This window comes from Podarcis liolepis (genome assembly GCF_965112155.1).
Source record: "Podarcis liolepis genome assembly, chromosome: W".
NCBI classification, from domain to species: domain Eukaryota; kingdom Metazoa; phylum Chordata; class Lepidosauria; order Squamata; family Lacertidae; genus Podarcis; species Podarcis liolepis.
In genome coordinates this window covers 18,915,890-18,939,522 of record NC_139568.1, presented here as the reverse complement: position 1 = coordinate 18,939,522, position 23,633 = coordinate 18,915,890, and the positions used below count along the sequence as shown (strand labels likewise).

At 39.4% G+C, this 23,633-nt stretch overlaps 1 protein-coding gene across 1 annotated transcript in view; it reads right to left on the bottom strand.

Annotated features, from left to right (window-relative positions):
- Positions 1-23,633, bottom strand: part of LOC310697708 (U3 small nucleolar RNA-associated protein 14 homolog A-like) — a 54,216-nt gene that overhangs the window by 3,578 nt on the left and 27,005 nt on the right. Inside the window, exons 6-11 of the mRNA XM_083484419.1 lie at positions 14,341-14,460; positions 14,125-14,219; positions 12,843-12,966; positions 12,223-12,300; positions 10,406-10,703; positions 1,164-1,516 (exon numbers count right to left, since the gene is read on the bottom strand). Coding sequence (XP_083340545.1) covers positions 1,164-1,516; positions 10,406-10,703; positions 12,223-12,300; positions 12,843-12,966; positions 14,125-14,219; positions 14,341-14,460 — 1,068 coding nt within the window. The remainder of the gene's footprint in view (positions 1-1,163; positions 1,517-10,405; positions 10,704-12,222; positions 12,301-12,842; positions 12,967-14,124; positions 14,220-14,340; positions 14,461-23,633) is intronic.

Here is a 23,633-nt window from a genome sequence, read left to right as displayed (position 1 = left end):
TGGTTATGCAGTGGAACCTCGGTTCCCGAACACCTCCGTTGTTGTACGTTTCGGTTCTTGAACACCGAAAATCCGGAAGTAAATGCTTCCGTTTTCGAACGCTTTTCGGAACCTGAACGTACACAACATGGCTTCCGCTGAGTGGAAGAAGCTCTTGAAACCAATGGGAAGCCGTGCCTCGGTTTTTGAAAAAGCGAACGGATTTTGTCTGAGAACCGAGGTACCATTGTATTATTAGTTACTCCTATTTTAATGTCTAAGTTTCTCTAGGCATATAAATCGTACTAATGTTAATAGCCTAGTTTTTGTTTTTTTGTAATTGCTGTTGTTGAAGTTTAGGTGCTTTCACCAGCTTTCATCATTCATTCTTAATACTCTATTAGTATGTATGTATGTATGTATGTATGTGTGTACGTGCGCGCGCGCACACACACACACACACACAATGTGTGTGCATTCAAATAAAAACATTTTTTTAAAGAGGTAAAGTAGAAGCTTTCATCCTCCTTTCATACATGTGGAGGAGTGCATGAGCCTCAGGTTTCTTCTTCTAACAACAAACCCTAGTTTGCCATTCATTTCTGAACTGGGCTAGCCTGCTCTGAAAAAGCTAATCTGTGAAGGCAATGATTGGCTTTCTCATACAGTGAGACAGTTGGTCCTTTTAGCTCAGTGCTGGCTCTCCAATAACTCTAGGCAAATACTGCTTCCAACTCTGCTACCCAAAATCAGTTTTTAACGAGAAACAAAACAAGGAATAACCAAAGCTCTTCTACATGTGATGCAAGGGGAACCTGTGGACCTCCTGATGTTATTGGACTACAACTACCTTTAGCATAGTTGGCTATGCTAACTGGAGCTGATGGGTGTTGACTAATGACATCTGGAGGGCCACAGCCCCGCCCCATCCCTAATGTAAAGCATACTCTCTACCATTGGTCTCTTCCCTGATGCATTGGGATAAGGTTCCCTGCAGCTGGAAAACAAACACGCCAAGGAGATTAAACCTTCTCCCTGACACACTAGCTTTCTCCCATTGGGGAGCTTTCAAAGATGAACATTTCCCATGTCGTTAGCCTGAAGGGACACAGTGCAAGTAAAGCGTTAGCACTTAGCTCTTCCGGATCCATGGAACCCGATTAACCCCTCCTAATGGTGCTCACCTCATCCTGTACAGAAGGCAAAAATGGACACTGCATGGGACGAAGTGGTTGAGCCAGCACTGCCTTCAGATCAATCAGAGCCTTGTGCTTGGCTGTCTTATTGGAGGTCTGGGTCTTGCTATCCTTGGGCTGTAGCGATGACTCAGCTTCCAGAGGCTGCTGAAGTTCAGCACCGTTGACTTCCGGCATTCTGTTTTCCCATGGGACTTCCTCTGGCTCCATGGCCTCCATATCCTCTAAGGTACGAAGCCGTTCCAGCTTCTCACTCAGGAGTGGCCCCTCTGGCACATGACTTGGAGGTGCTGGTAAAAGCACGTCCGCCATCTTGGGCATTGCTTCCTCACCGTTAAGACCTGAAGCAAGAACACGACACAAATTATCATAGCATCTGAAGGGCACTGCTGGATCAGACATCACTCTAGCCCAGCATCCTGCAGGGTAGGAAAACCAAGGCTCTCTCTCCGTTGCTGCTCTTCAGCAACTGGTACTCAAGGGTACATTGCCTTGGAATGTGGATGCTCCATATTGCCATCATGGTTAATATCAACAGACCCAAACATTTCACTAATCAACTTTTTTGAATACACCCCCCCCCAGCAAGCCTACCCAGGCATATCATTTTAATACATCCATTTTTTTCTAATTATTTTGAGTTTTAAAATAAATGCAAACATTTGTCAACTAGCTAAATAAAATGATTGCTTCTTACAGCAGTCAAAATATGCTTTTTCCCCCTGAAGGAAACACACGTAGCAAACAAACACAAAAGAATTCTGATTAATAAAAGAATTAGGGATGGATTTTATTTCAGCAGACAATGCTAAAAGACGTGGTGTAGTATTTTACATTAAACCTGCACTTGAACCCAAGCTAATCCAAAAAGACGATAAAGGGAGGATTCTAATGGTACAAATCAAAGTCCAAGGAGAAAAGATAGTATTGGTGGGAATATATGCACCAAATGAAAATAAATCAAAATTCTTTCAAAAATTTGAAACAGATCTTTTGGAGATTGCAGATGAGAAGGTAATACTAATGGCAGATCTGAATGGGGTACCATCATTAAAGATGGACAGAACAATTAGGAAAAAACACAGCAAAGAAGGTAGGCTACCCAAAACTTTTTTTGATATGACAGAGACATTGAATTTAATAGATATCTGGAGAGTAAAACATGTGCTTGATAAACAGTTAACCTTTTTTCACATGTACATGGCAGTAGTGCCAGACTGGATGCAGTTTGGCTTTCAAAAGAATTAGAATCAAAAGTTTAAAAAATTGAAATAGATCCCAGAGCATTGTCAGATCATAGTCCTATAATAATGGAAATTCTGAAAGAAAGGCAATACACCTTTAGATGGAGATAGAATGAAGATCTATTAGATGATAAAATCTTGTTAGAAAAGGCAAAAAAGGTTCTGGGAGATTACTTTGAATTAAATCTTAATAATAGAACCAGGCTGCAAACAGTATGGGACGCTAGCAAGGCAGTCATGAGGGGACTGTTTATACAACAAAACTCAATTAAGAAAAAGGCAAGAGAAAAGAAAAAGAAAGAAATTTTAGATGAAATTTCAGAGAAAGAAAAATAATTAATAAAAAACCCCAGTAAAGACACAGTTAAACAGGCAATTAAACTATTAGAAATTCAATACTCGATGTTGATTAATGAGGAAATAAGCTGGAAAATTAAAATGATGAAACAAAAGTATTTTGAACATGCCAACAAGCCAGGGAAATTACTGGCATGGCAAATGAGGAAAAGTGAGCAAAAAAATTATATAAATAAGATAAAACATAATGGTAAGATCACTGACAAACCAAAGGAAATATGGGAAGCCTTCATTAAGTACTTTACAGAGAAGTGGCAGGCTTTAAGCTGAACATAACAAAAACAAAAATGCTTGTTAAAAATGTAACCACGAAAGAAAAGGACGGCTTAGAAAAAATATTGGGCCTGAAAATCTCCTCAAAAGCGAAATACCTGGGTATTGGGATCACCCCCAAGAACATAAACTTATTTCAGGATAATTACACCAAAACTTGGTTAGAGATTAGAAAAAACTTTGAAACCTGGAGTAAATTAAAATTAACATTTCTGGGTAGGATTTCCATTATAAAGATGAATGTGCTTCCAAAATTAATCTTTTTATTTCAAATGATTCCAATACTGGGCGAAGCAGGTTGTCTCAAGATATGACAAAGAGAAATTTCCAAATTCCTGTGGGAAGGGAAGAAACCTAGGATTAAACACCTGATCTTAATAGACATAAAAGAGAGAGGAGGCTTTTCTCTATCCGATCTAAAACTTTACTACGAGGCAGCCTGTTTCACCTGGCTAAAAGATTGGTGCACATTGCAGGATCTGGACCTCCTGGATCTGGAAGGTTTTGACAGCCGTTGGGGATGGCACGCCTACCTGATATATGGAAAAGCGAAAATTCATAAAAAATTTACCAACCATGTAATAAGAAAGTCACTCTTTGCTGTATGGGGAAAATATAAAGACCTGATGGAGCCTAAAGTCCCCTGGTGGACTTCTCCAATAGAAGCCATAGCAGTAAAACGGAAAAATACTTAGGAAAGCTGGCCAACATATAAAACACTTCTAAAAAATGAAGATAACCAAATAAAATTTAAAAACTTTGAGGAAATAAGAGAACACATCTCAGACTGGTTCCAATACCATCAGTTATTTGAAAAATTTAAATCTGACAAACAAAAGGGGTTCTCAACAGAAATTTCCCGATTCGAATCTGATCTTGTAAATTCTAAAAGAAAAACTCTTTCCAAAACTTATCGACTCCTTCTTGACTGGACAGTCAAGGAGGAGGAGGTAACAGTGGCAATGGTGAGGTGGTCACAAGATTTTGGCCATTCAATAACCATGGCCCAATGGGAAAACTTATGGACGATCAATTGGAAATTCACAAATTGTTACACAATTAGAAAGTACTTTACAGATTTTTATAAAAAAAGAATTGTAAAGAAGACACTGATGGAAGAATATATAAAAAGCAGCAATCTCCCAAAAATAAAAGATGAAAAACGGTTATTATTAAATGCTGAAATAACATTGCAGGAAATATTAGATGAAATAAATCAAGCAAAGACAGGCAAATCCCCATGACCAGATGGAATTTCAGCAAAGTATTATAAAAAATCAAATGAACAGCTTGTGATTCCCTTAAAAGATATGATGAATGAGATTTTAAAAACAAGGGAAGTCCCAGAAACATGGAAAGAGGCCTATATAACATTAATACCAAAACAAGATTCAGATATAACACTAGTAAAATACTATAGGCCCATCTAACTATTAAACAATAATTACAAACTGTTTGCATATATCCTTGCTAACAGAATGAAAAGTTCTTTGGAGGAACATATACACCAAGACTAAGCAGGATTTTTTCCAGGTAGACAAATGAAAGATATTATCAGAAACGTTTTAAACGTAATTGAATACCTGGAAGTGCAAAATGAAAAACAAGCAGCATTTATGTTTATAGTTATCATCACTTTTGTTCATTCTGGTCCTGGAGGTTCTGGCAAGGAATATTAGAATGGATAAAGAAGTAGCAGGAATAAGAATAAAGAAAAATGAACACAAATTGAAAGCCTTCACGGACAATTTGGTTATTACTGTAGTTCTCTCCCTAGAGTAATAGAAAAATTTCAAAAGTTTGGACAAGTGGCAGGTTTTAAACTTAATAAAAACAAAACCAAACTGTTAGTTAAAAATCTTAAAGAATCAGAAAAGAAAGAACTATCAGAATCTATACAGAAATCCACAAGAAGGTAAAGTATTTAGGAATATGGCTGACGATAAAGAATCTTAATATTTACAAAGACAATTATGAAAAAAAATTAGAATGAAATAAAAAGGAATTTGGAAATATGGAATAGTATGAACCTCTCTTTCTTAGGACGAATTGCTGCAATAAAAATGAATGTATTGCCAAAAATGCTATTCCTTTTTCAGACAATACCGATAAGTAATAATGCTTGCTTCAAAAAATGGCAGCAAGATATTTCAAAATTTATCTGGAATGGGAAAAGGCCAAGAATAAAGCACAAAATACTTACAGACTTAAAACAGTGAGGAGGCTTTTCTCTTCCAGATTTTAAAATTTACAACGAAGCAGCATGCCTTACTTGGATTTGGGATTGGATTAAATTGGAAAAAATGAGGCAATAGACTTAGAACGACACGACAACAGATTCAGTTGGCATTCATACCTGTGGTATGGAAAAGCAAAGGTACACAAAGGATTCCACAATCACATAATTAGAAAGTCCCTGATAAGGGTATGGGAAAAATACAAAGAATTACTGGAATCCAAAACTCAGTGGTGGTTGTCACCTACTGAAGCATTATCACTTAAAACGTTAACAATGAAAGGAATATGGCCAACATATAGAGATTTATCAGTAGAACAAGAAGCAAAGTGGAAATTGAAAGATTACGATGAGATAAAGGAACACCTTCAGAGTTGGTTGCATTATAGGCAATTAAATGAAATCTTCACGGAAGATAACAAGAGAGGATTCACTTACAGTTTCAAAATTCGAAAAGGATATCATAGATGATCATTCTAAATTGTTAAAGAAGGCGTACAATATTCTGTTGGAATGGGAAACTAAAGCTGAGGAAATTAAAGCAGTAATGATCAAGTGGGCACAGGACATAGGTCATAACATACAATTTGAGGATTGGATAAGGCTTTGGAAAGTGAACTTGAAATTTACGGATTGTATATTGTTGAAAGACAATTATATGAAAATGATGTACAGGTGGTCCATTACACCATTAAAACTGGCCAAAATGTACAAAACAGAAGAAAAGAACTGTTGGAGATGTAAAGAAGGGGAAGGTACATTTTATCACATGTGGTGGGATTGTAAGATTATTTTTAAAAATTGGGCAATGATATATAATGAATTGAAAAAAAATGTTTAAAATAACCTTTGTGGAAAAACCAGAAGCCTTTTCGTTAGGTATTCTAGGACAAGAAATGCCGGAGAAAAATCGGACATTATTCATGTACGCTACCTATGGCAGCAAGAATCCTAATAGCCGAAAACTGGAAGACTGGAGAAATATATTTTAAAAATAACTCCAAAGCTTCAACATCAAGACTGATGGAATGGGAAGGATATAAAGCTTACATCAGAGGGAAGATAATATTCTTCTCTGCCAACAAAGCCAAGCTGCAAAGATTAAAAGAAAATAATCTAAAAATTTCTTTAAAAACACTATGGGGCAATATGGCAAATAACCCATCTAATGTTACATGTGAAAGACTACAACAACTAACATTAGAACTGAATAATACACTAGCTAAAAAAATTTAGTTCAGCCTAAGTCTAAGACAAATATATTGGGAATAGGGAGAAAGACCAACAAAAATTCTAGCTAATTGTCTAAAACAAAAGAAAGCGAACCAAATAATACCCTTAATAAGAAATGAGAATAACATTGCAGCGACCTCATCAATAGATATCAATAATGATTTTTTTTTTAATTCTACAAAAAATTATATGAAGGGCCAGAAAATATATCAGAGGATGAGATGGATAACTTCTTTCAAAATATCAAAATACCAAGCATTGAAGAAGATAAAAAAGATATGCTGTCAGCACCCCTAAATATATTAGATATTAAGAATGTAATAGAAACAATGGGGAATGGGAAATCACCTGGACCAGACTGTTTTCCTATAGAATGGTATAAAATATTCAAAAATATACTAGTCCCCAGACTAGAGGTCTATGAGGAAATAGCTCATAAAAGTATATCTTCTACAACATTCAATAAAGCTTTAATAATAAGTATACCAAAACCTAACAAAGACCCTACTAAATGTGCAAATTATAGACCAATATCGTTAACGAATGTTGATGCAAAGATTTTGAATGCAATATTGGCGGCAAAATTACAAAAAGTTATTCAAGACTCGATACCTAATAATCAAACAGGTTTTATAAAAACAAGACAAGCTACAGATAACATCAGATTAACAATAGATTTGATAAATTTAAACAAAGATGAAGAGTTTATGATATTGTCATTAGATGCAAAAAAGGCTTTTGACAGAATATATAAAGAATTCATATGGTTTGTGTTACGTAAATTTGGTTTCCCTATAGAATACTGTAATTGGATCTAAATGATTTATAAAAACCCAACGTCCCGGATTGTTACAAATGGAAGAATTTTGAATTTGATTAGTTTAAATCGAGGAACGAGACAAGGATGTCCTCTTTCTCCGTTATTATTTAATCTGTGCCTGGAACCATTAACAAGAACAATAATTCAGGATGAGCATATCAAGGGTGTAAAGCACAACAAAGATAATTGCAAAATTGTATAATTTTCGGATGGTATCCTTTTATTTATTACAAAACCAGAAGATACAATTCCAAAAATTATGGAGAAAATAAAAACCTTTGGCAGAATATAGGGATATTCTATAAATTGGACAAAATCAGATATTTTACCAATTGGGCCAAGGGCTACATTGTATAGAAACCATCAATTTAGGATGTGCAAAGACTTTATTAAATAGTTGGGTATAATGATTTCATCAGATATAGACCAAATTATAAAGTTTACTTTGAATCAAATTATAAATGATATTTCTTTTGATATTGAAAGGTGGGGACCTCTAAACCTCTCCCTTTGGGGAAAAGTTAATGTCCTCAAAATGAATGTTGTTGCAAAGTTTTTATACATTCTTAGAGGATTACCAATACATATTCCCAAATTTTACTTCCAAAAAATAAATCAACTATTTAGATCGTGCCTGTGGGGTACAAAGCCACCAAAAATATCACTACCTCACCAAAAATATCACTACATAAAATGCAACTAAGGAAGGTGGCTTTGGTCTCCCAAATCTGGAACTATATCACCAGGCCTACCTGCTGAGTAAGACTAATGATTGGAGAGCTAGCAGGAATCCCAATTGGGATACTCTCGAATATAGTTTTTTTGAACCTCTTGTAGGGTGGACTAAACTGGGCTCCAATTTTATGAAATATCCTATTATCATGGAGACTATTAAAGCACCTATAAAAATTTGGATGAATAAAAATAAAAATAATAAGGATGACCCCTATCAGCATGAGAAACTAAAAATTTGGGCCAACCCAAAATTAAAAATTGGAAATCAAGTAATAATTTGGCAAAATTGGATTAAAAAAGGTATTTTGACATAGAATCAATTAATTGATGAAAATTAAAAATTTGTGGAATTTGCAAGTAAAGTATGGATTAACCAGTGAAACACAATGGAAGTACATCCAATTGAAACATATGTTGGAAAGGCAATTTGGCTGACGCTCTAGCAGCATCGGAAACACCCATGCTGCTACAAGATTTAATCTCTGCAACAAAAACAAAAAACTCTACACTTGCACTATATAAAACCCTACTCAACAGGAAGAAATATGATTTAGAATATTATAGACAAAAATGGAGTGAAGAGTTAGGGGTACAGATAACAAATGATATATGGGAGTCAAGTATAAAATCAACAGAAATAGCCTCTATGGATCTAAGACTAAGACTTATTCAACAGAAAATAATATTTAGAGTCTACTGGACTCCAGCAAAACTACACCAGATGAAAATAACAAGTGCAGGCAACTGCTGGAGATGTGGAAGTAAAAATTTGAACTTAGTACATATGATGATTAACTGCCCGATGATAAGATCATTTTGGTGTGAGTTGAGGATATTTATAGCAAAAGTAATAAAAAGAAATTGTTATTTAGTGGAATTAAATTTAATTCTAAATTATATTCCGGAAATGTGGGAAAATACAAGGGGTCAAAAAAATGGGTGTACCGTGCTATATTAGAAGCGAAAAAACTTGTTTTGATGAATTGGAAGAGCCGGAAAAAGATTCCATTGAGCACATGGATTGAAAATATGGACAGACTAGCTACATATGAACAAATTGCATGTCAAAGCAAATTAAAAATGGATAAATATGAAGAAATCTGGAAGGAATATTTAAGCGATAAGGCGGATAGTGGTGGGAAGTGGGGGGAGGAGAGAGAGGTGGGAAAATATTGTTAAAAAGGTGTAGTTATAGGTATATCAGTGTATTCAAATCTGAATTGTCAAATTGTATTATTAGTGTTATTATGGTTTTTGTTTTTTGTGTCTTTTGCGATTGTTGTTTGTATTGAAAAAATGATTAAATAAAAGTTAAAAAACCCATCCATGCTTAGATTAAAAAAAAAGACTGGAGAAATACCATCTAAAGAACAATGGCAAGAAAAATTGGTGAACTATGCAGAACTGGCAAAATTACCGGACAAACTGCGTGAAAAGGACAATAGTGACTTTGGAAGAGAATGGGAACCCTTTACAACATACTTGCAGAAACAAAACAAAAAATGGACTCGTTGGCAGGATTTAAATAAACATTCACAACTTTATTTACAGAGAACAAGAAATAGAATTAGTGATAACAGAACATTATGTATGAACAGAATGTAACATTTGGTGTAACAAACCAGAAATAGAAGTTGGGGGAAGTCAACAGGGAGGGGGAAAACTAGAAAACGGATGTTAAATGATGATATTTGTTATGTATGCCAGCGTGGTTGCTCGAGAGAAAACAGGCAAGACTCCCACCGGTCTTTTCAAGGCTTTATTATCTGTGCAAAGCATTTACAGTGCAGAGCGTCTCAATTCCATGTCTGCTCAGTCGCTAGCAGAATCTGGGAGTGGGCGGTCCTTAAACTTTCCCCAGCATAGCAGTCTTTTGACCCCCATCCTACGCCTCCCCTCTCTGCGCATAAACTGACTGCGCAGAGGGCGTGGGCAGAGGGGGACCTGCCTCCCCCCCCCCCCGCTTTGTTCATGCTCGGTGCTGTGTCTCTCCCTTGCATCCTCCGAGCCCTGCACCCCTTCCCCACTGGAGGCGTGGCTTTCCTCCTCCGCGGAGGAAGTGCTGCTTCTCACGATCTGATCTTCGGAGGCTCCCTGTAACTCAACTGCCCTTCCACCTCTCGCCTCTGAGCTGATGGCAGTTCCCTAACAATATTGAATAATTGTTATGAGAAATGAAAATTAATAATAATAATAAAATAAAAAATCCTGAATATACAGCCTATCATTTTCACTGGATGACCCTGCCCTTGTATTATACAAGGAATAAAAGCACTTTATCTGTTCATTTCCCCCACACCATGCATTGTTTTATGGCCCTGGCCCTGCTGACCTGCAACGAAGCCTTGCAGCAAAGTCTCCTCCTTGGTTGCAGGTGGCCCCTTCTCTTCGTCACTCTCTTCACTGTCTTCTGGTGCAGCTGGAAGGTCCTCCTTGGGCTCTGTGTGGGGCCATCCTAACATCCAGGGGTTGTCTGGATCCAGCCCAGCAGGCCTCTCATTGACAACACTTGGCATGAGATCCCCCTCTGCGTCAGTGTCGTTGCCACCTTCCTCACTATCAGATGCCGGGCGTACTTTCTGGGTCAGTTCTTTGTTCTGGGCCAGCTGCTCCTGCATGGCTTGCCTAGCCTAGAAATGCAGGTAGGCAATAGCCTTTACTTGCAGACCTTAGGCTTACAAAATCTATTATTTGCTTCTTCACTAGAACCACCCCAGGTCCATCCAACCCCCAAAGCCAGGTGCAAAGAGTAGAGCCTTTGAATAGGGTTGCCATACATCTGGAATTTCCTGGACATATCTGGAATACTGCAGTTGGAAGCCGTGTCCAGGTGGAAATCAGCAACATGCCCAGAAAAATCTGGACGTACGGTAACTCATGTCAATAGTGTCGTTTTTGCCTATTTTCCATAAAATAGCTTTAAAAAGTCTGTCACACACATACACATACACATACATACACAGCTCAACAACTCTGGCAAATTAACAACCGCCCAAAATCTCAACAACTTTTGTGTCCGGATTTTCACTTTTTGAAATATGACAACTCTACCTTTGAAGGTGTCGCCATATGCAAAATGGAGGCTTAGGGGGAGGAGACAGTTATCTGCTGCACCCCAAAAGCCAACATAGATACTGGGATGGTTTGCATGGACAAACCTGTTTCTGTATTACAGTGGTGCCTCGCAAGACGAAAAGAATCCGTTCTGTGACTCTCTTCGTCTAGCGGTTTTTTCGTCTTGCGAAGCAAGCCCATTGACAGATTAGCGGATTAGCACTATTAGCGGCTTTTAGCGGCTTATCAGCTTATCGGATCAGCTGATAAGCGGCTTAGCGGCTTAGAAAAAGGGGGGGAAAGGGGAAAAAAACCCGCAGGAACTCGCAAGACATCTTCGTCTTGCGAAGCAAGCTCATAGGAGATTCGTTTTGCGAAGCACCTCCAAAACGGAAAACTCTTTCGTCTAGCGAGTTTTCCGTCTTGCGAGGCATTCGTCTTGCGGGGCACCACTGTATTTCAGATAAGAGCTTGAACAATCTGGTGCTGGAGGATTCTTTTTGACATAGCTGTTGTTAAACAATCAGAAGTCAGAAACGCTTGCTGATCTACTGCAAATTGTCCAACAATCTACCAATAGATTGTAGATCTATCATTGGCCCTCCCCTGACTTACAGTATCCCGTATTTTCAGCCACAAGAGGACCAGCAAAGCATACACCCCTGTAATAACCCCCCAGGAAGCAAGTAAAATGTTTAACAGCCCAACTTACAATAATTCACTACTATTTCCTCCCCCTCCCAAGTAAGAATTTTAAACAATACTCTCCAGAGAAAGTCAATTTCCCAGGAGAAAGGGTATGAATTGCAACTGGCCAGAAAATGATTTGCCATCTGTTTTTGGCTTTGGATGTAAATCCACCCAATGGCGGGAAGGCAAGCGGACAAAAGAAAGGTCTTTTATCACCCACTTGCAAATGTTGTTAAAGGTGCTCTAAAAAGCACTTCTATAGGAATAGCCTGATGTTTTCAGCCAACCCTTTTCTGGAAGCTACATTTCAGCTCGATCAAATCTCTCAAGCACCTGCCTTGGTTTAATTACATGTTAAGAGTGGGTTTTGGCTGATAAAGCCTCCTCCCTCCACACATCTCTTACCTCTAGGTTGTACTTTGCCATGAGGACTGTAGATTTGGCCCACTTGCCCTTGTTCTGGTGTTTCAGGCTCATCCTCTCCTGCACAGAGAAGTAAGGCAAAATGTCACTATGATGGAGTACAGTAAGAGAGCGCCCTCCACTAGGCAGAGGGGCCTCATCTCGGTACCTGTGATGGTTTTAGAAGCCTTTGGCAAGGAATACCTCTGCTCACTCAGAGATATATTTACATTCTTTATTCACATAGTATTTACAAGGTACAGAACATGCTTCATGCGTCCGAGTCCTCGGTAGCAGATCCAGGAAGTGGGGGCTTTTGGCTCCTCTTCCAGCAGAGGAGCCTGGGAAGTCCCAAGTGCCACCTCTGTTCCCTACGCTTTAACCCCCTCCTGTCCTGTGCTGAAAGAATGGGCACCACCTCTCCCTCTGTCCCTGAACTGGTAGAGTGGTGTTGCTGCTCTTCAGCATCAGGAAACATTCTCGCCGCTTGAGGCCCTCCCCCTTGCTTTTCCTCCTCTGCTTCTCCTGTGTCTTCTACAGGCTCCTGTTTCTCCCCCTCCCTCAGTTCCGGGGCGTTCCCTGGCAGCCCCGTGACAGTACCACAGGAAGAGGGCTGCACCCACCTCAATACGCACTTTCTCAATTTTAGCTAGCTCTTCTAGAGCTGCCTCAGGGTTACTTTTCTGCAACATTTCGAATTCTTTCAGCACCTTGCGTTTCCTGATCTTCCTAAGCATTCTGTGATACCTTCAGGAAGAGAAAGATAGCAATGTCAGAGGTTTGAACAGCCAGGCCAGAGGGAAAGGACACACAGCTAACTGACACCACTGAAATAGAGCTGTTTGCCCTGGCCATTGGCAATGCTTGTTGAGGTTGATGGGAATTGTAGTTCAGCAACATCTGGAGGGCCAGAGCCTGCAGCAGAGTCAGTGAAGTGGTTAGAGAAGGGACAAGAAAACTGTGACTCTAAATGTTGCTGCCCTCCCCTCAACTTCAGCCAGTACAACCAATGGCCAGGGATGATAGGGGTTGGAATCCAACAACTTATTGAGGACTACTAGTTCCCCCACCCCTTGTTTGGAGTATCAGCCTAATGCCAGAAAGTCTCAGTTTCAAACCCCTGCTAGCTGTCTAGCTCAATAGGTTACCCTGACTGAGTCACTGTCTCTGCCTTACCCACCTCACAGGATAAAGATAAAATGGGCATGGGGACGTTGAGAGAGAGAGGGAGAGCAATGTGCACCATCTTCTCGAGAGATCATTGGAAGAAAAGTGTAAAAAATAAACAGACAGAGCCCACATCTGTTATTTATTATTTAATATTTTTTTTAAAATTCCATTTATGTCTTGCCCTTCCCTCCCAAAGGAGCCCAGTGTAGCAAGTCGCAAGATGCCTAGTCCTTCCTGGGCTGCAAGGAACTATGCAGGAACTGAACAGGGCTCATCCACAAAAGTGAGAAGAGGACTTTTTCCACCTACCCTCATTTCTTTTCGGCAGCCAACTTAAAAGGTTGAAGGTGGGTTGGATGGCTGTTCACAAATTTTCTCCAACTTAAGTCAGCTGATCAGCACTTACAGCAATGCCTGCTTTGGGCAAGGATCAGTTGAACTAAGGAGTTCTTCAAGAACTTTGTAGTGCAACCAATCCCTGCAAGCCTTGCTGTCGTGACCAATCATCTGATCAGCACTAACAGCAAGCCTTTATTGGAACAGGAACAACTGGGAGCATACTATGCAGCTTCCCAATTGTTCTTCCACAGCCATGTCTTTACCCAATGTAAAATTTAATATCAAGTATGGAGCAGGTAACTGTGCTTGTGGGGGGTTGGGGAAAAGTTTTGTGGTTGGTTATCAGAACTAATGGGACTGTAGGTTCCCAGCTGCTGCTCTACAACAATTGCTTACCTTTTGCTCTTGATCTTCCGCTGACGTTGTGCCTTAGCCTTGTAGTAGGACTGCAGGACTCGAGCCCTCTGGTGCTGCATACGTCGCAACTGTGCCTGAAATGTGCAAAAACGGGGGGAAGGGCTGACTGTAAAAGCTTACAGAGCAAGGCAGTGTGGGATCCAGGAGGGAGGGAGAGATGGAGAATGGGAAAGAAACAGCTAGATCTAGACTCACCTCCTCCAGACTCATGGCCTGCAGTGAGGACTTCTCCTGTGGTGTCAGGAGTGGGTCCTTCATTGGCTGCTTTCCTTTGTGTAGAATATTAAAGATTTCTTGCTCCAGGGGTGTTTGTGCCTTAGAGCGGGTGAGAAGAGGGAAGGATGGACACAGAGAGGTAAGTTTCAGCTTACTCTAAAGACTAGTCCAACAAGGTTGCAAAAGGTCACTAACAAAACAGGGGACCCCACCCCCCGACCTCACAACACTTTATTTGCCAGTCTGATATTAGGTGAAGGGATGCTACCTCTCCTTCGCAGACTATGCTTGTCATTGCTGCCTCTGGAGACTATCTGGAAACTTGAGGCAACATAGGAACTAACGAAGTTATGAGCATGTTACACAGGTGCTTTCCCATATTCACTGGCTCCAAGTTAGTTCCAAGGCTCGACTGGTTTTGACATTTCAAGCCCTTCATGGGTTAGGGCTGCAGTATCTGAAGGACTGCTTCATCTCACTGTGTACCCACAAGTGCCCTGAGATTATCATTGGAGGGCCTTTTCTGCAAAACCTACGCCAGCAAAGTTATGGTGAGAAGACCACCAGGTAAAAGGGCCTTCTCTGCAGTGGCCCCGACTTGCATGAGACCCTCCACAAGAGAGGATTGCTTGAACTCTAATGTTGTTTTAGAACCAGGCAAAGCCTTTAAAAGGGAGGAACACCCCCCCCCCCCGGCATTCAAACTCTGTTTATTTTACCCCTGAAATGTTTTAGTTTGTGATTAGATGCTGTTGTTATGGTTTTAGCTTTTCTCTGTCCCTATGAATACTGTTGTAATACTACTTTTTAGAACTTATTTCCTATTTTATTGTTTCACTGCTTTTATCGTACCAAGAGAATGTTAGTTATTGGCTGAGCAAAAACCATAGCAGGCAGATAACTAGCTAGATAGATAGATAAAATGTTTTATTATTATTCATTTGTTACACTTATACTGCACCCCTACTGAAGAACAATTCATGAATAATTTCTACAGGACCCTCCTTTCAAGAGAGGGAGAATTCCACACCTTTCAGAGTCTTTAGTAAGGATAGGTTTTAGTTCCAATACAGACAGGAAGTTTTAAGAATGAGTGCTCTCCAAACATGTTGAGAGGGAGGGCTGCCTTGGCTGAAATGGCAAAGCTGTATAAAAGAACAGGCTCATGGAGACCAAATAGCATGATAGAGGCAGGAAGAGCAGTTAAAGCAACAGAGTGTGAATGGGCACAGAAACAGAGGGAAGTGGTTGGTTGCTACCTTTTCCTTTTCTGTTGCACTTTCCAGTTTTCAAAGTGCCACATCATCTTAAGTAAAATGTAAACACTTATAAAACTTTCAGAAGACTTCCGGTTGAGCCCGTTCTCAGCGCAAGCGAGGATTTTTCCGTCTGGAGAATCCCGGGCTTTCCGAAGGAAAAGGGGGTGCTACAGGGCGCAGTAGCCCCCAGAAAACTTGCTGGTGGATGTCCAGGAGTTCTGGTTCCTGCTGAGGCCGAAACGCGGATCGTCTGGCCGTCAGGTAACTCCTTTTGGAGCGAAGAGAACGGCGGGCGGGGAAGCGGGCTGAGGGGAAGCCATTGCTGCCTTCGGAAAGCGAAGCCCCGAGCTTGCAGGGAAAGCGCTCAGTTCTCAAAGTATATGAAATCCGGACCTATCTCCAATAAAACAAGATTGATTTGGCCTAAGGAAGGATTCGGACTAAAAAAGTTAAATTACGGAGGTCAGCCGTTTTCTGGATTCAGCTCAGACACAGGACTGCTAGCAGAGCTGGAAACGAGACGTGAGTTGCCGCTAGTGGCTTCGATCTCTTCCCCCCCTTTTTGGAGACTTTTAAAAACAACTCTGTGAGAAGCAGTGACGGAAAATTATAAAATATAAAGGGGGAAGAGGGTTGGAATTTTGAAGTCCACGAAGATACAAAGCATTGAATCAGAAGGGGTCTGTGAATTATTTAGGTTTCACTTTTGAAATATCTGCGCAACGGAGCTTCAGACTCCAGACTCCATTGTTACTATTTTTAGAGTAGTGTTCTTGTTTGGAAGTTAAAGAGAAGAAGGCAATATTTTTGTTATTCCGGCTGGACTTTTATTTGGTTCTTTTCTTTACTTATTTTTGAAAGAACTGCAATTAGACAATTTGGAGTACTATTTCTGATCAAAGTTATAAAGTTACCAAAGACTTTTTAATAAAAGAGAGCATTTGATATTTGGAACCCTGTGGTCAAATAAGGAAATACAACTTGTTTTTTTTCTTGCTGACTTTTGGTAACTTTCTTTTGTTTGGGAACTACAGTACTGGCAAATGACTTTATGGGAGCTGAGTGAATATAAATAAATATAATAAATAACTCAGTGCAGCATATCTAAATTGAAATTTTGGATTTTTGAAATTTATGGATTACTTTTTTCCTTTTTTTCAAACTTAGGAACTGCCTAAAGTTTTTGTTTTATTTGGACTTAAAAACAATTCCACCTGAATTTGGAATTTGTTGAGACCTGGAATTTTTTCTTTTTTCCTCTCTTGTACATTTTTGTTTATTTTTTTATTCTTCTTTCTTCTTTATTATGCTAAATGGAATAGTGCCTTTTCATCTCAATTTTCAAGTTTGACCTGCTCCTACCTCAGGCTTGGGAAACCTATTCTGTACCTTGGGAATAATTTGGAATATTTTTTGGATTAATTTCCACATTTTTGGTCTAATTTTGGTGGGGAGTCTTTGGGAGATATTGATTAAACTCAGTTATTATAATTGGAGAGACATAGTTGTCTTTGATTTTTGTGGACCTGGGACGCATTCCTCCTCTTTTTTTTTGACATCCTCATTCAATTGGAATTAGCCTAATTGGTGGCGGAAGATATTATTAAGGATTAGCCTAATTGGTGGCAAGAAGCTATATGAGTCATACCAACCTTTTTTATTAACACCCTTTATTGGAATTAAAAACATTTTCTTTGGAATTAGAGTTAACTCAACAACTTCCATCTTTTATGTTCCATTAATTATCTTTGGTTGTGTATGTAGACTTTATTCTATTCTTCCGACTCTCAGAGAGAATTGATTCATTTTGGCAAATTGTTGTGATTGATATTCTGAAAAAGTTGATTTGTATAATTTGAAATCTATTGTCTGCTATAAACTGAGACTATGGATAAAATGAAAAAAACGAGTGAAGGGACACCAGCGGACAGGAAAGGGTCAAAACAGGAGTCGGAATTTAAAGCGGAAATTTTGAGAATGTTTGCAGAAATTAAACAAAGTGAAAAGAATTTAGAAACTAAATTAGAACAGGTGGATAATAGAATTGGTAAAATGGATTAAAAAAAAATAGACAAAACAGTTAATGAACTTAAAGGTCAAATAAAAGATGTATCTAAAAGAACACAAAAATTAGAGGAAGGGTGGAAGAGAACGAAAATTGAAATGAGGGAGATGAAAAAAGAGGAAGAGAAGATGAAAACAGGTATGTCAGAGATGAATAAAACCCAGGAAGAAGTTTTGGATGCAATTGCAATGAATGAATTGAGACAGAGAGAAGGTAATCTGAGGCTGAGAGCCATACCGGAGACACAGGGAGAGAACATCAAGGAGAAGTTGATAAAAGAGTTGGCTCAATGGTTAGAGATGGATCCAGAAGAGGTTGCAAAAACTGTTCAAAGTGCATTCAGAATGAGAGTAAGATCAGCCAAAGCAAGGAGAGTCCCAGGAGACTGCCTAATAACATTTAGAGACAGAGATATGAGAAATCTGATATTACAAAAGAACAGAGAAAAAAGACTGAACGGAAAAAGGAAAAAGATGGCGCCGAGGTAAGACGCTCTTATCGGAGCTCAAAGAATTCTTTTAACTAAATGCCTTTGTTGCTGGCTCTCCTCCTTCCCTTGGATTTTATTTCCTTTCATTACCTCGCTGTGCTTTTGAACATCTTATTTTATCCTCCTCGGTGCCGGGACTTAATGAAGTTAATGAAGTCTTAACGAAGGCTCTCAGTCATTCCCTCCCGGCCATTAAGGCACTCCCTCCCAGTTTCTAGTTGACTCTTCGTGACAAACTTACTCCAAGGATCTTTAAGGACTTCTAGTGGGCTTTTAACCCTAAAAACTACAAATTCATAAAACCACAAATTTTTCCCACCACCTCAAACTTCGTGGACCCCCAAACATCCCAGTTGTTTTAACAAACTGAGATGAAGGGGGGGGGATACCTTAAAGGAGTGCTCTAATTGGACCCAGTTTTAAAACTCCTCGCAGCAGCCCAGCCAGGACTGAATGAGAATTGAATGAGATTGCGACCTGAAAACTTTAGCACTTTATCACTCTATTTAGAAGTCTGATCTCATTGATTTAAGAAGAATCTAGCAATGAGAAGAGCCAAAAGACTCAGGTGTCCTGATATAGAAACTGACGCAGAGCCCTCTGGCTTCAAACAGAGTAATCTAGATAATTACCTGCTACCTCAAAAACAGCACATATTCCCTCCCAAAACTTTCCCCAACTCTTTACATGGAAAGACAGTTGAAGAGATATCCTCAGGGATAAATGAGGACAAGGCTACTACTCCCATAATCGAGGCACAAGTACTAATTGGTAGAAAGGTGGAGCTGCTGGAGGAATGCTGCCTATTGACTGCTCAAACAGTTCAAAAAATCTTTGAACAACTACAAAACATCTCCAAGAAGCTGGATAACCCAGATGAAAGGAGGCAACTCACTCCCTTTTTGCCATCCTTAACAAGCCCTGGAGGTAAACAGAACAAATACAAATTTATACCTCTAAACCAGCCAAAAGCCAGAGGAAGCCCCCCTCACTCATTCAACCTGATATTGAGGCCATGTGAGATTGTTCTCCACATTTTTCCATATAGAGGGCCCCTACCTTACTGGGAGTCATCCTTCTGGGCCAGACATCATCTAAATCTGCTCCTAGGCCTTGAGGGTGGAAGTATTGACTTAAAAGCAGTCAAGAGGCTCACTAACGATGGATACTCCAAAAAAGTACTACTAAGATTTGGTAGTCATAGAATTCCAACCAAAATCTTAAGGGAAAAGGCTCATTTAGTCCAGAAAGGAATTATTCCGCGTCGACACTTCGAAGATATATCACTCAGTCCATTGATCGCATCTAAAAGACAAAATAAGATGAACAAGGCCATTCCACCAGAAGCCGACATCTGCCCTACTCCCGTGGAAGAACTCAGTAGATGGGAGAAACCGCAGCCAGCTACCCGGGAAATCACGCAAGAAAAATCCAAGCTCCCAAACCAAGCGACTGTAGCATCAAATAACAGCCTCGCTTTTGACACAATAGACTGGACAGTCCCAGAAGAAGAAGATCTGCTGAGTAATTTTACCAAGCTACCAGATAAAGAACAAATAAACATACTCAGTAAATTGACGAAACTACAGGCCAGATTGACCGAAATTCACCAACAAGATCAACAAAATGCAGTAGAAACAATACACAATCAAACTTTACACTTACCAGCCTTCTCCCCAAAATGCATAGTCAAAAAGAGAGCTACTAATGGAACTTTCAAATGTATAGATGCAGAGCTTCAAATCCAGCCTCCTTTAAAATATGAAATGGCAAGGAAAAACTCCAGTAAAGAGACCACAAATTCCTGGCTGAGATATCAAATACTAGCTCCAAACGAAATAGGTACCCTTTATTTAAGTACTACAAAGGACTCTAACATTGCCGAACAAAAGATGACCTCCAACAGACCTGGCACACTGAGCTCAACACCAAATGAGGCCAAAGAAATGGAAGTAGAGACTGAAAACAGTCCTACTGTCCATAACAGTCCACCAACCACAGAAATCTCTCAGGAACAAGGAACAGTTAAGGAAGAAAATCAAGAAAGGGAGGAAATTTTAATTCCCCGCACTTTAAAAAAGAATCTAAAAGACCCACCATTACCCTCCCCACCGAAAGCAGCGACAAATGGCTGTATTTGCACAAGACAAAATTCCTCGCTGGACTCAATAACAGAACTAGAATGACTAAATGCTGTCAACCAGCCACCAACTCAAAAACGGATTCTACGCTTACTGTCCTGGAATATTGCAGGGTGGGGAAACAAAGGCGGAGACCCAGACCTAATGAACTTCTTTAAAGATTTTGAATTAATACTTCTACAAGAAACATGGTCAACTAGAGATATTAAAATTAATGGATTCACCTCCTATACGAAACCCGCATTGAAAACAAACACGAAGGGCCGGCCGAAAGCAGGGTTCTGTTGTATGATCAAAGACAACTTAGGGTTTGAAATCAAGCAGCTAGAAAAATGCTTACCACTTGCACAAGCTCTACTTTTAACACAAAAAGACGATACTTTGCTACTTGTAAATGTCTATATCCCCCCAACCAAAAACAACAGCAGCAGTGAAAATTGGTCACAACTAACCTTCTATATAGAAAATTTGACCGATAAATACCCAAATGCTTCACTGATAATAGCAGGTGATTTTAATGCTAGAGTGGGAACCAACAATGAACAACTATGTAGCAAACTAAATTGGAATACTGATAATGATATCGCACATGCCCTGAAAATAGGACGTTTCTCCAGAGATAGGGTTGTAAACAACGAAGGCTTACGCCTACTTGAATTATGTAACAACTTTAATTTGCAGATTGTGAACGGTTCAACAAAAGGCGATAGAAGCGGGGAGTTTACATACTTCTCCCCCCGAGGATGCAGTGTCATCGACTATATTCTTGTCCCTTATAATATTATAAATTCGATCATGGACCTCAAAATTGGAACGCGTACTGAAAGCGACCATCAGCCATTATCGTTGTCTATTAACTTAAAGGACGAAACCAAAATAACCAAGTACAATATCATAGAACCTTCTCAATACAAACAAATGACTCAATTAAAATGGTCCCAGGAAATGAGTGCAGCAGTGGGGCAAAAACTTACAGCCAACCTGAGAAAACAGGTATTATCCAATTTAAAGACCACTAATCCCTACAGTGATATTCCGAAAATTTATAATGAAATCTTCCAAATGTTTGTAGAGCTTAGTACTCCACTTAAAGTTTGGATACTTAAACATAGCGCTAGCCCCTGGTTTGACGATGAATGTTTCCAGCTAAAAAGAAAACTGCGTCAAACATTTAAAAATAATCGCACTAAACTAGAGCCCTCTTATCTTGATGAAAAAAGAAAATATCATTACATTCTGGCCGAAAAGAAACAGAAATATGCAACCCAAAAATGGCTACAATTATTCGACTCAATTCAGAGTAAAAACAACAAAGCGTTCTGGAACCTAGTGTACGGAGGATTGAAAGCCGAAAATCAACTAACCCAACCACCAATTGCAGAATCCAAATGGTCCCAATACTTTACATCTGTATTTAACAATCTACACAGTGAACTTAAAGGAAATGAGACCACTAAAAATAAAATCAATAAACTCCAGGAGTGGCCAAGGGTAGAAGAAGTGGAAATTAGAGAGATAGTTAAAAATTTCAAATCGGGAAAATCTCCTGGGCCAGACGGTCTACCAATAGAATTATTCAAGACCTATATAGATTGGTGGGCAGAACCCTTAGCTCAATTGTTTACTGTCATATACAAAGATGGGATCATACCTGAGATATGGTTAAGATCAATAATTATCCCAATCTTTAAAAATGGCGACCCAAAAGAACCAAGGAATTATAGACCGATAAGCTTACTATCAGTGATAGGGAAAATCTACGCTAAGCACCTTCTATCTAAACTCCTTACCTGGATGAAAAATCTAAATTTACCAGGGAAAGAACAAATAGGTTTCTCCAAAGGTTGCTCTACATTAGACCACTGCCTTATACTTATGCATTTGGTTGAAAAATATAGATCCCAAAGGCAATCTAAGATATATGCTGCTTTTGTAGATTTTCGTGGTGCATTCGACTCAATTGACCGCCCAAAGCTGTGGAGGAAACTCGCAGAATTAAAAATTGATCAGCGCTTATTGATTCTAATACAAAATCTATACTCTTCCAATGTCTGTCAAGTCAAACTTAACACCATAGGTCACCTTTCATCAGACATCCCAAACTCGAAAGGGGTAAAACAAGGGTGTATTCTTGCCCCCTTTCTATTTAACTTATTTTTATCAGACTTGCCAGATCACCTTCAAAAAATAGAATCACATGCCCCTAAACTTAATCAGAAACCAGTTCCTCTCTTATTATACGCAGACGATGCAGTCCTACTATCATTAACGAGCTTGGGTCTGAAACGTCTTATATCTTCTCTGATCCTTTACTGCGAATGTAATAAACTCTCTATAAATTATGAGAAGACAAAAATTTTGGTCTTCTCGAATGGTTGGAAACTAGAGAAATGGAAAATAAGAGGGCAAGAAATCCAACAAGTAAAAATCTATAGGTATCTGGGAATCTTATTCCAGAGCAATTTAGGGTGGGCAAATCATCGCACAAATGCCATAAAACAGGCAAAGTGCACCTCATCAGCAGTTGCCCGTTTTTATTATCAGAAAGGTAATCAATTTATTCCTGCGGCCAATCAGATATTTCAAACAAAAGTGCAAGCCCAGATATTCTATGGAATCCCGCTATGGGTCCAAGCATATAACAGTGATTTAAAAAAGATTCACTCCAGCTTTCTGAGACGTATTCTTGGACTCCCAGCTGTGATCAAATATGAAACAATGTGTGCAGAAATAGGCATACACACAATGGAATACTGGGCCTGGTCCACCTCAATAAAGTACTGGTTACGCTGCCATTTTCGCTGCTCTCCATCAAGCCTGCTCGCTGATTTGCTCAAAGACTCCTATAAATCAAGATGGTATCAGTACCTCGAAAAAAAAGATTGAATCTTTAGGCATCGAGCTGGAGCCCCTGTACAATTCTAATGAGCAATACATTTTCCATAATATCCTAACTAGACTAAAGGATGTCGAGAGACAAAATATTATGGCAGCTGTAAACAAAATTTGCTCCCCCATATTCTATGATTTAAATATCTTAGATAGCAGAGTCAATTACGTCACTAAATTAATAATCCCAGCCCAACGTAGGGCTTTTATGCTGGCCCGGTTGAATGTTTTTCCCTCAGCATTTGTCTGGGGAAGATATCAAAACATCCCTAGAAACAAGAGATTCTGCAGATGCTCTATGAATGTCCCGGACACTGTAGAGCATATTCTCTTTCATTGCCCATTGTACAGTACGCTCCGTCAATGCGTGCTGTCCCCTCTTTTGGGTGGTCTGGAACCCCAGCAAGGTGAATGTGCGGGATTCTGCC